The sequence below is a fragment of the Nuphar pumila genome, chromosome 10 (assembly GCF_984573655.1).
Source record: "Nuphar pumila chromosome 10, dmNupPumi1.hap1.1, whole genome shotgun sequence".
Classification (NCBI taxonomy): Eukaryota; Viridiplantae; Streptophyta; class Magnoliopsida; order Nymphaeales; family Nymphaeaceae; genus Nuphar; species Nuphar pumila.
The window spans coordinates 115,340,075-115,352,419 of record NC_143258.1 but is presented as its reverse complement, the minus strand read 5'-3'; the positions used below and the strand labels follow the sequence as shown (position 1 = coordinate 115,352,419).

General features: G+C 43.6%; 1 protein-coding gene across 3 annotated transcripts in view; it reads right to left on the bottom strand.

Moving 5' to 3' along the window:
- Positions 1-12,345, bottom strand: part of LOC149828006 (protein transport protein SEC24 C-like) — a 112,658-nt gene that overhangs the window by 90,161 nt on the left and 10,152 nt on the right. For 2 of the 3 annotated variants that reach the window (XM_090019792.1, XM_090019794.1), the window contains exon 2: positions 10,681-10,738. The exons of the other annotated variant lie outside the window; for it this stretch is intronic. In XM_090019792.1, coding sequence (XP_089875918.1) covers positions 10,681-10,738 — 58 coding nt within the window. The remainder of the gene's footprint in view (positions 1-10,680; positions 10,739-12,345) is intronic. 3 annotated transcript variants of the gene reach the window in all.

The window sequence follows — 12,345 nt, the reverse complement described above, 5'->3', positions numbered from 1 at the left end:
TCCTCACTCAGTCGGAAGGGGGTATCGGCCCGCTGCGCTAGAGCCTTCAGCTTATCATACTGCGCATCGATCTTCTGACTGACAAAGATCTTTGACAATAGCTCAGGCTGAGCTACCATGCTGGAAAGACTGATCGAAACTGGAGTGACCACAAACGGTTCCCACGATATCAGATCCTCGACCAGCTTCCACCCCGCAAACAACAAATTTACGGAAACGCTGGGAGACTTGCGGCTCAGAGCGTCGGCCACAACGTTCGCTTTTCCTGGGTGGTAGGACAAGGTAAAGTCGTAATCCTTGAGGAATTCCAGCCAACGTCGCTGCCTCATATTCAGCTCCTTCTGCGAGAACAAAAATTTTAGGCTCTTATGATCTGTAAAAGCCTCGAACCGCTCCCCATACAAATAGTGCCGCCATATCTTCAATGCGAAGACTACCGCTGCTAACTCCAAATCATGAGTCGGGTAATTCTTCTCATGTATTTTAAGTTGGCGCGATGCATAGGCGATCACTCTATCGTTCTGCATTAAGACGCAACCCAAACCTGTCCCGGAAGCGTCTGTGTAAATCACGAAGCCGCCTTGACCCGAAGGTAAGGCCAAAATGGGAGCAGTCGTAAGACGTTCCTTTAACCTCTGAAAACTGCTCTCACACATGTCGTCCCACACGAACCTAGCTTCTTTCTTCAGGAGCTGCGTCAAGGGTAGAGAGATCTTAGAAAAGTCCTGGATAAATCTTCGGTAATACCCAGCTAATCCAAGAAAACTCCGAATGTCACGAACATTCCTCGGTTGCTGCCAACTGAGTACAGCCTCAACTTTCGCTGGATCCACGGACACACCTTCCTTGGAGATGACATGTCCCAAAAACATGATCTCCTCGAGCCAAAACTCGCACTTAGAGTACTTAGCGAACAACCGCTCCTTTCGCAAGGTTTCGAGAATAACTCTCAAGTGCTCACGATGTTGCTCCCAGCTATCTGAATACACCAAGATGTCGTCGATGAACACGATCACGAAGGTGTCCAAAAAGGGTTTGAACACCCTATTCATGAGATCCATGAACGCTGCAGGAGCGTTAGTGAGTCCAAAGGGCATAACCGTAAATTCGTAATGCCCATACCTGGTCCGGAAGGCCGTCTTGGAGATATCATCTCCCTTAATTCTGAGTTGATGGTACCCAGATCTAAGGTCGATCTTTGAGAAGATCCTGGCCCTCTGCAACTGATCGAACAGATCCTCGATGCGCGGCAACGGGTACTTATTCTTTATTGTCGCCTGGTTAAGCATCCGATAATCGATGCACAACCGCAATGATCCGTCCTTCTTTTTCACGAACAAGACGGGAGCTCCCCAGGGCGAGACACTGGGGCGAATGAATCCCTGATCCATCAACTCCTGCAACTGCTTCTTGAGCTCTGCGAGCTCGGCTGGCGCCATCCGATATGGAGCCTTAGAAATTGGCGCAGTACCCGGCAGCAACTCGATGCTGAACTGCACCTCGCGAGGTGGAGGAAGGCCTGGCAGTTCCTCCGGGAAGACGTCTGGGAAATCTCGAACAATCTCCAAGTCTCCCATCGGGACTTGCGTCGGCCCGGACTGAATGACACTGACCAAAAAGGCAGTGCATCCCTTCCTCAGGTAGCTCTGCGCCTTCAACGACGAAATCAACTTGCTCGCCCGAACGGGTTTCAGGATCTTGAATTCCATCTTGGGCATTCCTGGTGGAGATAAAACAATCCTACTATCTCGGCAGAAAATCTTGGCATGGTACTTGTGCAGCCAATCCATGCCTAGGATGACGTCAAATTCTGTCATCACTAGCAGGATAGCACAAGCCGGTAAATGCCGATCTGCTAAGACTACGTCCAACTCTGGTACGTAGGCTGCACAAATGGTATTTTTCCCAATCGGGTTATACACTTCAAGAGTATTATGCAAGGGTTTAAGAGGTATGTGCAAACACTCGGCAAAATTTACCGAAATAAAAGAGTGTGTGGCACCACAATCAAAAAGCACAAAGGCCGCTTGGTTAGCGACAAAAAGGGTACCTTGCACTAGGTCGCCCTTGGTCAACTGCTCAGCCTTGGCTGAGTAGACACGTCCCGGCGCCCTCTTTTGACCGCTCGTCTGTGGTGGTGGCGACTGATACTGCTGTTGCGGCAGTGGCGGCCGAGGGAGCAAAGGTGCTCCGCTGGTCTGCCTGGAATCATCAACCGCCTTTTTGCGGCAATCACGGACGTAGTGGCCCATCTTGCCACAATACAGGCATCCGCCTGTGTCGAGCGGGCACGCCTGCCCAAAGTGAGATCGATGGCATCTGGGGCATACGCTGCCAGCCTGCTGCCTGGCTGGAGGATTGCCCTGTGGCCGTTGACGCTTCGAAGGAGGATATCGTTTCCTTCCTCCTTCGCTCTTTACAGGAAGGAACGGTCGTTTGCCTGAGTCGCCGGAAGGTGTCTTCGGCTCACCACCCGTAGCGGGTGGCCTCCTGCCCTGAGCACTCTTAGTGCGCTCCCATGCTTCACTCAGAACGGTAGCGGCAGCAACTGCCGCAGAGAAGGTCGAGGGCATGCTCGTTAGGACCCGATGCATGAGTCCCTCCTTCAGCCCCCGAACAAACTTTCCTGCTCGCTCGCGATCATCCGCGAACAGGTTAGGGCAGTAGGGTTCCAAACTCTGGAATTTGGCGATGTAATCCGTCAAACTCGAATTGCCCTGGCAGAGCTCCAAGAACTCCACCTTCTTCTTCTCCCTTGCGTGAGGTGGGAAGTAGTTCTCCAAGAAAGCCTTCCTGAAAGCTTCCCAAGGAATGGGCGAAATTCCCGAAAACTGCACACCCCGCGCCATGTCCCACCAACTGCGGGCATTCCCCTTCAGCCTGAAGGTCCCGAAAAGCGTCTTCTTGTCATCGGGTACTGACAAGACCTCGTACACTCGTTCTACCTCCTTCACCCAGTTATCAGCCATATCTGGGTCGGGCTTGCCGTCGAAGGTCGGGGGGTCAAGCTTCAGAAATTTCTCATACGTCACTGCGGTATGCGGGATCGGCTCAGGAACGGGCGCTGGTTCCCTTTGGGAACGAATTTGGTCTCGCATAGCCGCTGCCAGGGAACCCAGGGAATCCATCACGAATCCCCGCTGATCTGACCATTCGTCAGCAGACCCTTCGTTCGAGTTCCTTGCCATCCTTGGAGTAAACAAGGAATACCCATAATTAGAAATTTTAGGAAACTCAAAACAAGCAAAAACATAAGTACTATTCATGTTTAACATGAGTAGTTTATGAAACCCCAACAATGCTGGTATACACACAAAACACGTCAAGCCACTTAACTTAACAATGCCTTGAGCACCTACTAAGCAAGAGGAAAAGTATACTCACAGTGCGATGCGGATGCCCAATGGTCAAGAATCCTTGCTTCGCTTAGCTCTGATACCAAGTTGTAACACCCCAAAATTTCAAGCTTCCAAACCTTTCGAAAAAAAAAAAAAAAGAAGAAAAGAAAAAAAAAAGACAAGAGACTAAAAAGGAATCTCTTCATCTCAGAGATGATTTACGAAATCAGCGGAAGACTATACTTTTATTAATTTCAGAAAGGCAAGCTGACAACTTTGAGCGCGTTAGCTAAAAGAACCAAAACGCACAACACATGCTACTTGCGGACACTTGGAAAAGCCACTTTCATTTAAGAAGTTCTCCAAATAGTACAAAATTAGGATCTCCCAAGGAAAATCCGTTACAAAACCCCAAACATCAGGACGCGAGCTAAGAGCAGGAAGAAGAACGTCTTGGAGCCATCTAGCCATCGCGCCATCGCCTGTGGTGTACCTAATCATCACCTGTACCCATAGAATGGGTTAGTTTCACGAAAAACTAGTAGGCGCACAAGAGAGACTACAAGGATCTGAATTATGTAATTTAATTCAGTAAGTTACAAAGTTTAAAGCAAATATGCAGTTAAACATGTAAGCAATGCATGCAGATAACCAGTGCAAACGCGTAAGTAGTGCAAGCGAATACGTAGTGCAAGTGAATAAGTAGTGCAACGAATCAGTAGTGCAAGCAAGTCGGTGGTGCAAGCGAGTCAGTAGTGCAACGAATCAGTAGTGCAAGCAAGTCGGTGATGCAAGCGAGTCAGTAGTGCAACGAATCAGTAGTGCAGCGAATCAGTAGTGCAGCGAATCAGTAGTGCAAGCGAGTCAGTAGTGCAGCGAATCAGTAGTGCAGCGAATCAGTAGTGCAACGAATCAGTAGTGCAGCGAATCAGTAGTGCAACGAATCTCACGGCCCAGCAACCAAAGTGAACAGACTTTATGTTCCGATATTACTGGCCTGCGGGTACGCGCAGGCAAAACATAGAAACAACTGAGACTAGTTCGGGCGTCTATTATTCTATGTATTTTCAATAACCCGAATAGCTAGTTGAGTCCGCTCCAAAGGGGACGGCTTTAGCCGAGAGAGGATTCCCCAGAGGCTGAAAAGCAGTGCCACGGATGCATCCAACTTCTGCAGAAGTGTTAAGCTAACTATTGTAGCCCCTTTCCCCTAACTCCAATGACTGGGGAGGCCGGATCTTTGCCCGTGGGGTGGTTGTTAACAACCTGTCCATTGGAGTTTTTGTACCGATCTGTCCTCTCCCTTGACAGACAACCAGAAGCGAACGGGTGCGTTAGGGGTTGCTTAACTAACGACCCATTCTATGCTGTGGTCTTTAAACCACTCGAGCATCTTGCCTGTGAAGGCGAATGTGAGGCCATTTATGTGATTACAACAGTTTGCATTTAGCGTTGTTCGAGGTCGCACGACCGTCTCATCCGATCATCGCAGTACTAGACGTGTCGTGCACGACTATAAGTACTCTACGATAAAGGGGGTATAGCTCCTCAATAGAAGCCTCAACAGGAGTGTTTCACAAAGATGTAGAGTTTATCAACTTTACTCTATCTTTTGAAACAGCAGTACCTTGTGCCAACATGATGCATGTGATTATCTCGAATCACATCCGCTATCGAGGTATCTACATGTCTCGCATGACTCGATACCGGCCTCGATAGACGAGATACGGGTTTCTCAACAGAACACCCGCTAAGACGTTCGCTCGCTCCCGACTAAACTCTTGTCGCAAGAGGGAGAGTGGTAAATGCTCCTTGCATCCTCCACGAGGATGCCCTTAAGGCATCCGCAAAGAGCAAGAACCTGCACGTCATCTGCAACAGCCAGGCAATACCAACACGTATGCAAAAGCAAGAGGCTAGGCGCAGAGCGCGACGGCAAGGTAAAGGGCAAGGATTTGCGAAACCGCATCCTTGAGTGAAGTGGATACTCGTATAAATATATACATATATATATATATATATATTCAATGGTCGCTTTTAGTTCAATTGAACTTAATTCAAATATCCAAGTCTTCCGTGCAATTTTCCCCTACCTTGGAGGGTTACGAGCTTGCTGACGTCTGCGGACGTACACGATTGACGGCTCGGGTCGCGGAGCGCGAGTGGGATCCGTCGTAGCTGCAAATATGCGATATTAACAAGCAAACTCTGACAAAAGCAAAAGCAAGGCAAAGACTCGACTTTTCCGATACATAGGGTTGGGGCCAACCGTCCCAATTGACTCGAAAAGAAGATGGGGCAGGATCAAAAGACTCTAGCTGCCAAAAGAGGGGTGTAGTCAAATGCGAACAGATGACTCACGCTACTAGGAATTCCTCGTTGGAGACCAACAATTGTAATGATCTGTCCCCATCACGATATAGCTTCCAAAGATTCCCCGGGCTTGTCGGCCAAGGGTATCGGCTTGCGCACAAAGGGCAGGGGGCCATCGGCCCCTGCTGGCAACAAAAAGGCAGGGGCCATCGGCCCCTGCTGGCATAACAAAAGGCAAGGGCCATCGGCCCCTGCTGGCATAATAAAAAGGCAGGGGCCGATGGCCCCTGCTGACAAACTAAAAAGGCAGAGGCCATGGGCCCCTGCTGGCACAAACAAAAGGCGGCCCCTGCTGGCATAACAAAAGGCAAGGGCCATCGGCCCCTGCTGGCATAATAAAAAGGCAGGGGCCGATGGCCCCTGCTGGCATAATAAAAAGGCAGGGGCCGATGGCCCCTGCTGGTACAATAAAAAGGGGCAAGGAGGAGGGGCTCGGCCCCTCCCCTGCCGTAACAAAAAAAAACAGGGAGGAGGGGCTCGGCCCCTCCCCTACCGAAACGGAGAGCAGGGAGGGGTGTCGTGCCCCTCCCCTGCTAAAAGGGGGCAAAGGGAGGGGGTTTGACCCCTCCCGTGGCCACACAGAGAAATGAGGGAGAGAGAGAGAAGAGACGGAGAGGGAAAAGAGGGAGAAAGAAGAAGCGATGGCGTACCAGGGGGTTTTCGGAGGAACTCGCCGAAGAGGAGCTCGCCGGAAGGAAAAGGGGGGGGTCGCCGATGTCGGTGGCGGCGGCTGTCGGGGGTCGCCGGCGTCGGTGACCGTGGACGAGCGAGAGAGGGAAACGGAGAGACAGAGAGCGAGTGGCGGTGAGGGGGGTTTCGTAACCCTCCTCCCGCCTGCCTCGCTGTCTTTTAATGACAGCGAGGGGCGGTGGCCCGGGTCGGGTCCGGGTCGGATCCGGATCCGGCCCAAACCAAATTTTTTTTTTTTTTTTGATATTACACATACTGACATGATTACATGCATGTGTCATGCTGCAGCATCTCTTCAAATCATTAGGTTTGCCAAAACAGTTTAAAACAAGCATCATAGTGACAATTTACCGCATTGTGTATGAATAGTAAAGAAGAAAGAAAGGAAAAGGAAAAAGTGGAAAGCAAGAAAGATCTTGTGGGTTCACGTCAATTGTAAAGATTTTTTAGAATCCTGGTGTTTCTTATTAACATGATCTAGCCGTTTGTGGCTCACAAAATCGAGAAGAGATCAAGTGATATGCCAAGTCATGTTGAAGCACACTACAGTAAATTGTCGCTGGCATGCACATTTTATACTGTTTTTGTATACCTAGCGTTTTGAGAGATGCATGCAGCATGACACAGTGCATGCAAATGTGTTCTATACTGGCCAATTGATTTCCACTTTATTGGAGTTCAATGCAAGAGAACAGGATCTTCTATCCTATGCCTATCATTGTCACTGGAGAAGGCAGCTAACAACCAAAATTTTCACATATCAACTGTCACATAGGTGTGGGTGCTGATGCAGCACTTTAAAAAAACTTGGGTGCGGAGATGCGGGGAGGGTATATATATATATATATATATATATATATATATATATATATATATTTTAACAGCTTTTAACAGCTTTAAGTTAATATATATATATATAATATAGATAAAATTGGACTGGGTTAGGGTTAACTGAATCTACTTTTGGTCAGAAATAGACCTCAGTGTGGTTGACTTCACCTGACAGTGCTGACACAAAGGAAGCCGTGTCCAAGTGTCACACCCGCATGGGTGCGGGTGCGGGTGCGGGTGCGGGTGCGGGTGCGGGTGCGGGTGCGGGTGCGGTGCCTTGTTAGAAGAGCCTGTGTTACATAGCATATCAATAGAAAGAGATAATGTCAAAACGGTTACTTTCTTGCTCACCTCTTTACTTGCAGCTACACAATATGCAATGGCAAAGCAGTGAGTACGACAAAGAACAATACAGACAGAGGAGGATATAGAAAGGAAAACTCAGGTTGGCAGTGAACATGACATAGGTAATGAGTCGTAATGCCATTTTTTAAGATGCCAAGTAGTTTGAGGCATAGGTTGACAAAAGGTGTATAACTGTATATACATGACAAGATTACATAAACAAAGGGAAGATACAACTTAATCAAGAGTCCTAACGAAATGGTAAAATCTAGCTTCTATGCATACTAACTCGATACAATTATAACACATTGACACGAAAAGTACTTCTCGATTATAAACAAGCTTTTGGCAAACAAGACATGACTAAGATCTCCTCTAACTCATGCAACATATAAGGTGTAAGTATCATGATAAAATTATAAATAATTAAAATATATTAAAAATAAACTAATTAGAAAACAAACAAACAAACAAATTATTTCAAATTATTCTAATCTATTTTTGGAGAAGACAATACTAAAAAATGAGTTTTCTTCATATATTATCATTTATTATCTAATGTATGAATTGTTCCCATGTTGACTCAAGAAGTTTGCTAACTATAACACTAAACTGATTTTTAATACTAACCATACTTTAATGTACCATGAGCTACATTAAGATCTTTTTTTAAATCAAAAACAAAAATTTAGTTTAGAGAACGGTTTTTTTATATATAACAGAACATAAAAATAGACAAACAAAAACATGAAGAAATTCCGATATTGAGTTCACAAATTATATGAGTCGAATTGTAACTGCTCTCTAGATAAAAAAAACTGAAAGGGTGGTTTTATATAGGCTTCACCTCATGATTCCAGACAGAATTAAGGGATCCCATAACAGATAAGTCAAGCAACCATCAAATCCCTTTACTGACATGGTTACAAAACTCATGCTCCATATCACAGATTAAGTAAGGCATGCTACAAAATCAATTGTTTAACCCACAACAAAAATCAAGATACCATTGATTATATGTAGCAGAATGCTTGTTCACAGGAAAAACCTGCAAAAAATCCAAAGAGAGAGAGAGAGAGAGAGGTGTTCAACTTTTCAAAGAATAGCAGAGAAAGGAGGGGCACTGCTTGCCACCTGCAGCAGTGCCACTCAACACCAAACAATTGACGCTAGCGGATAGCCACCATTAGTCATTAGTTCATGGTAGCAGAGAAGAAACTAAAAAAGGGGAAAGGATTAATGAGCTATGCCTCTTGACCACCCTCCAGACCCTTTCTGCTTTTTCTTTTTAAATAACACATTTAAATGAGGGGTTTTCTACCCCCTCATTTGATGGTGTGACTGAAGCACACGTTTCACTTCAAGGTGTGATCCCAAAGCAAGATGTGAGCTTCAGGGCTTGAGGTGCACGCCTCAACAACCATAGTGCCTCAGCTATGCACTTCGAGGCATGAAGCATGCACCACACTTTGAAGCGTAAGCTTCATGCCTGCTTCATGCGTTGAAGCGTAAGTAGTAAGTACTTAACAATGTTATTTGGATGTATAAACAACTTAGCAAATCCTTCTTTTTTTCTTGGTGATTCTGACATTGTAGATATGATCTATATGGTCTGTTTTGTTGAGGAATTGACATTTGGATTACTGGATTTCGAGGTGTGAGTGTGTTTTCCTGGCAATCCAAAAATCAATGGCTATAAACACTTCAAAAATTCTCAGTCCATGAAAAAAATATTTTTTAGTTAAAAATATATTTTTTAGTTGATAAAACATGATTCAAGGGTTGATTCCTAATAAATTCATCATGTTGAACACATTTACCATGTCAGATTGATTCAAAATGGCTTGCATCATGAGATGCCAACCAGATTGTTTATGAACTGAGAAATTTTGAAGTGGTTATGGCCATCGATTTTTTTATCACTGGGAAAACGCACTCACATCTTAGAATCCGGCAATCCAAATATCAATCCTCACAAAACAGACCATATAGATCATATCTACAATGTCATATTCACCAAAAAACCAAATAATAATAATAGTAGAAGAATTTTTTTCCATGAGATAATAATAGTACTTAAGTTGTTTATACATACAAACGATAAACTTTTTCCATATATATATATATATATATATATATATATATATATATATATATATATATATATATATATATATATATATAATTTCACTGGAATAATATCCCTGGCATGCCTGGAGCACGCAGCATATATATATATATATATATATATATATATATATATATAGAGAGAGAGAGAGAGAGAGAGAGAGAGAGAGAGAGAGAAAGAGAGAGAGACACGTGTGCATGTGTGCATTATAAAAAGATATCTAACCCTTCCTCTCATCATGTATGTTTGTGCAAACATGCAGACTTTGCTTCCAAGATGTCAATGCTTTCTTTGAACTAGCCCTTTTAAGAAAACAACCACCCACTTGCACTTCTGGTCCAATAAATTCAGTTGGTATGTTTAGCTTTACCCTTTCTCGAATGAAATGGCAGTTGACATCAATTTGTTTAAACTTCAAAGTGATCATGGTATTCCCAGCCTTATCAAAAAGATGACAAAGCACTAAAATCTTTAGATATCACTTGAAACATGTTTTCGCTTCTCTTTTCAGTGACTGCATACCATCAAAGCATTCTTGTTCTTGTGTTTCTTTGTATTTTTTGGCTCAAAAGAAAAAACTGATGAGCAGCTTCTCTACAAGCAATAGTAAGATCATAGATTGAAGGGATAAACAAGTATTGTGGCATGGCAGGTGCTCTAGTATTTAATTCTCATCATCCTGATGCATGTTAAAACATTCACACTTTTTTGCTATGTCACATAGGTGCGGCACTTTAAAAAAATTTGGGTGTGGGGGTATGGGGAGGGTATATATATATAATTTTTAACAGTTTTAAGTTAACACACTGTGTATGTGTGTGCATTTATGTATTTATATATATATATATATATATATATATATATATATATATATATATAGATATATATATATATATTATAGATAAAAATGAACTTGATTAGGGTTAACTGAATCTACTTTTGGATAGAAATGGACCTCAGTGTGTTTGACTTCACCTAACACAAAGGAAATTGTGTCCAAGTGTCGCAGCCGCCTGGGTGCGGGTGCGGTGCCCTGTTAGAAGAGTCTGTGTTACATAGCTCTTTTGTCTTTGCACATGATCCAATAAATGAATACATACAGAGGCTTAGTGGTGATTAGCAGATATGGGAAAAAGGCACAAAATAACTTGGCAAACAACAACCACTAGTTGATATTCAGATGTTAAAAGCTATGGAAGATAACTAGCGAAGATAAAAATCAGTTGTTGCACGGAATGAAAGAGTAGAACTGAATCAATAACTTATAAATACAAGGTTTTGGCAAGCAAAAGAACTCAAGTTGCATATGATAGGCAATGATATGGGCAAACAACTCTTTGTATGTAATAAATTGCCAGCATCTCATTGCCAAAATATGATGTTTCTTCTATCCTCCACCAACATATTTTTGTCCCTCCCTCACCTCAGCATCCAATCTCCATTCAAGATCTTCCTGTGCAGTCATCCTTTCTTGCAAGTATCCAAGGCACACAAACTGCTAAACAAATTTTTAACTAACTGCCTCCACTCATAATAAGAAGAGATCCCACACTCCTAGACACAGGAATCATTCACAAATCAAAGATTACCTTTTTTGTAGGTATGGACTACCTTTGGCTTCAACCAACCATGTTAACAGGATTTCACTGTGAAAGCTCCCTTAGGAACTATTTTTCCAGTGCCACGTTGAAATAATTATAGTAATCGAGAATGTTACACCACATTGAGTAAGTCCATAAAAAATCCTGACCTCCACATCCAAAAGTGAACAATGATATCTCACCAATCAGCACTTTACCTTAGTGATGAAGAAGGCAATCAATCCTCGTTTGCTGATTGGCAGACTAATTCTCATCCTGTAACATAGAAGTGTGAAAAAGTCTTCAAAGAGACTATGTGCACATAGGCACTATATTCTTAATATGAAATGCGTGGACAAAGGCACAAGATGAACACTCACAAACGGATATAAATGCGCAAAGGCATAAAAAATAATGAGAACTTTTATTGAATAAGAGTGAGAGCTTTACAAAAAGCTTAAGAATTACAAAGGGGGGTGAGACCCCTATTTATACACACTAGAACCCTTGGAGGGGCTCCACATATAGACGTTGGAGCCCCTCCAACGGTCATATTATTGACCGTTGGAGGGGCCCAACGTCTATAGATGTGGGCCCCTCAATGGCTAAAGACAAAAAGAATAAAAAAAAACAAAAAAGAGCATATTCAAAAAAGAATATGTGTGAAAATGAAAATGACTATTTTGCCCTTATAAAATATTATATATATATATATATTACATTTTAACATTCCCCCTCAAACCTACGGTGTAATGACCGAAAGTTTGCCAAGAAGAAAATTGAATCTAGGGGAACAAAGAGCCTTAGTAAAAAAAGTCCGTCAGTTGATATTCTGAAGTTACATAAGGTAGATCTATGACTTTCTTTAGATATTTTTCTCTAACATAGTGGCAGTCCATCTCGATATGCTTCGTGCACTCATGAAAAATGTGATTCTTGACAATATATATTGCACTCTTATTATCACAACAGAGCTCCGTGGATCCTTGAACATGAACCCCCATATCTTCCAACAGTCGTTGGATCCAAACTATCTCCATAGTCGTGGTTGTCATGGCCC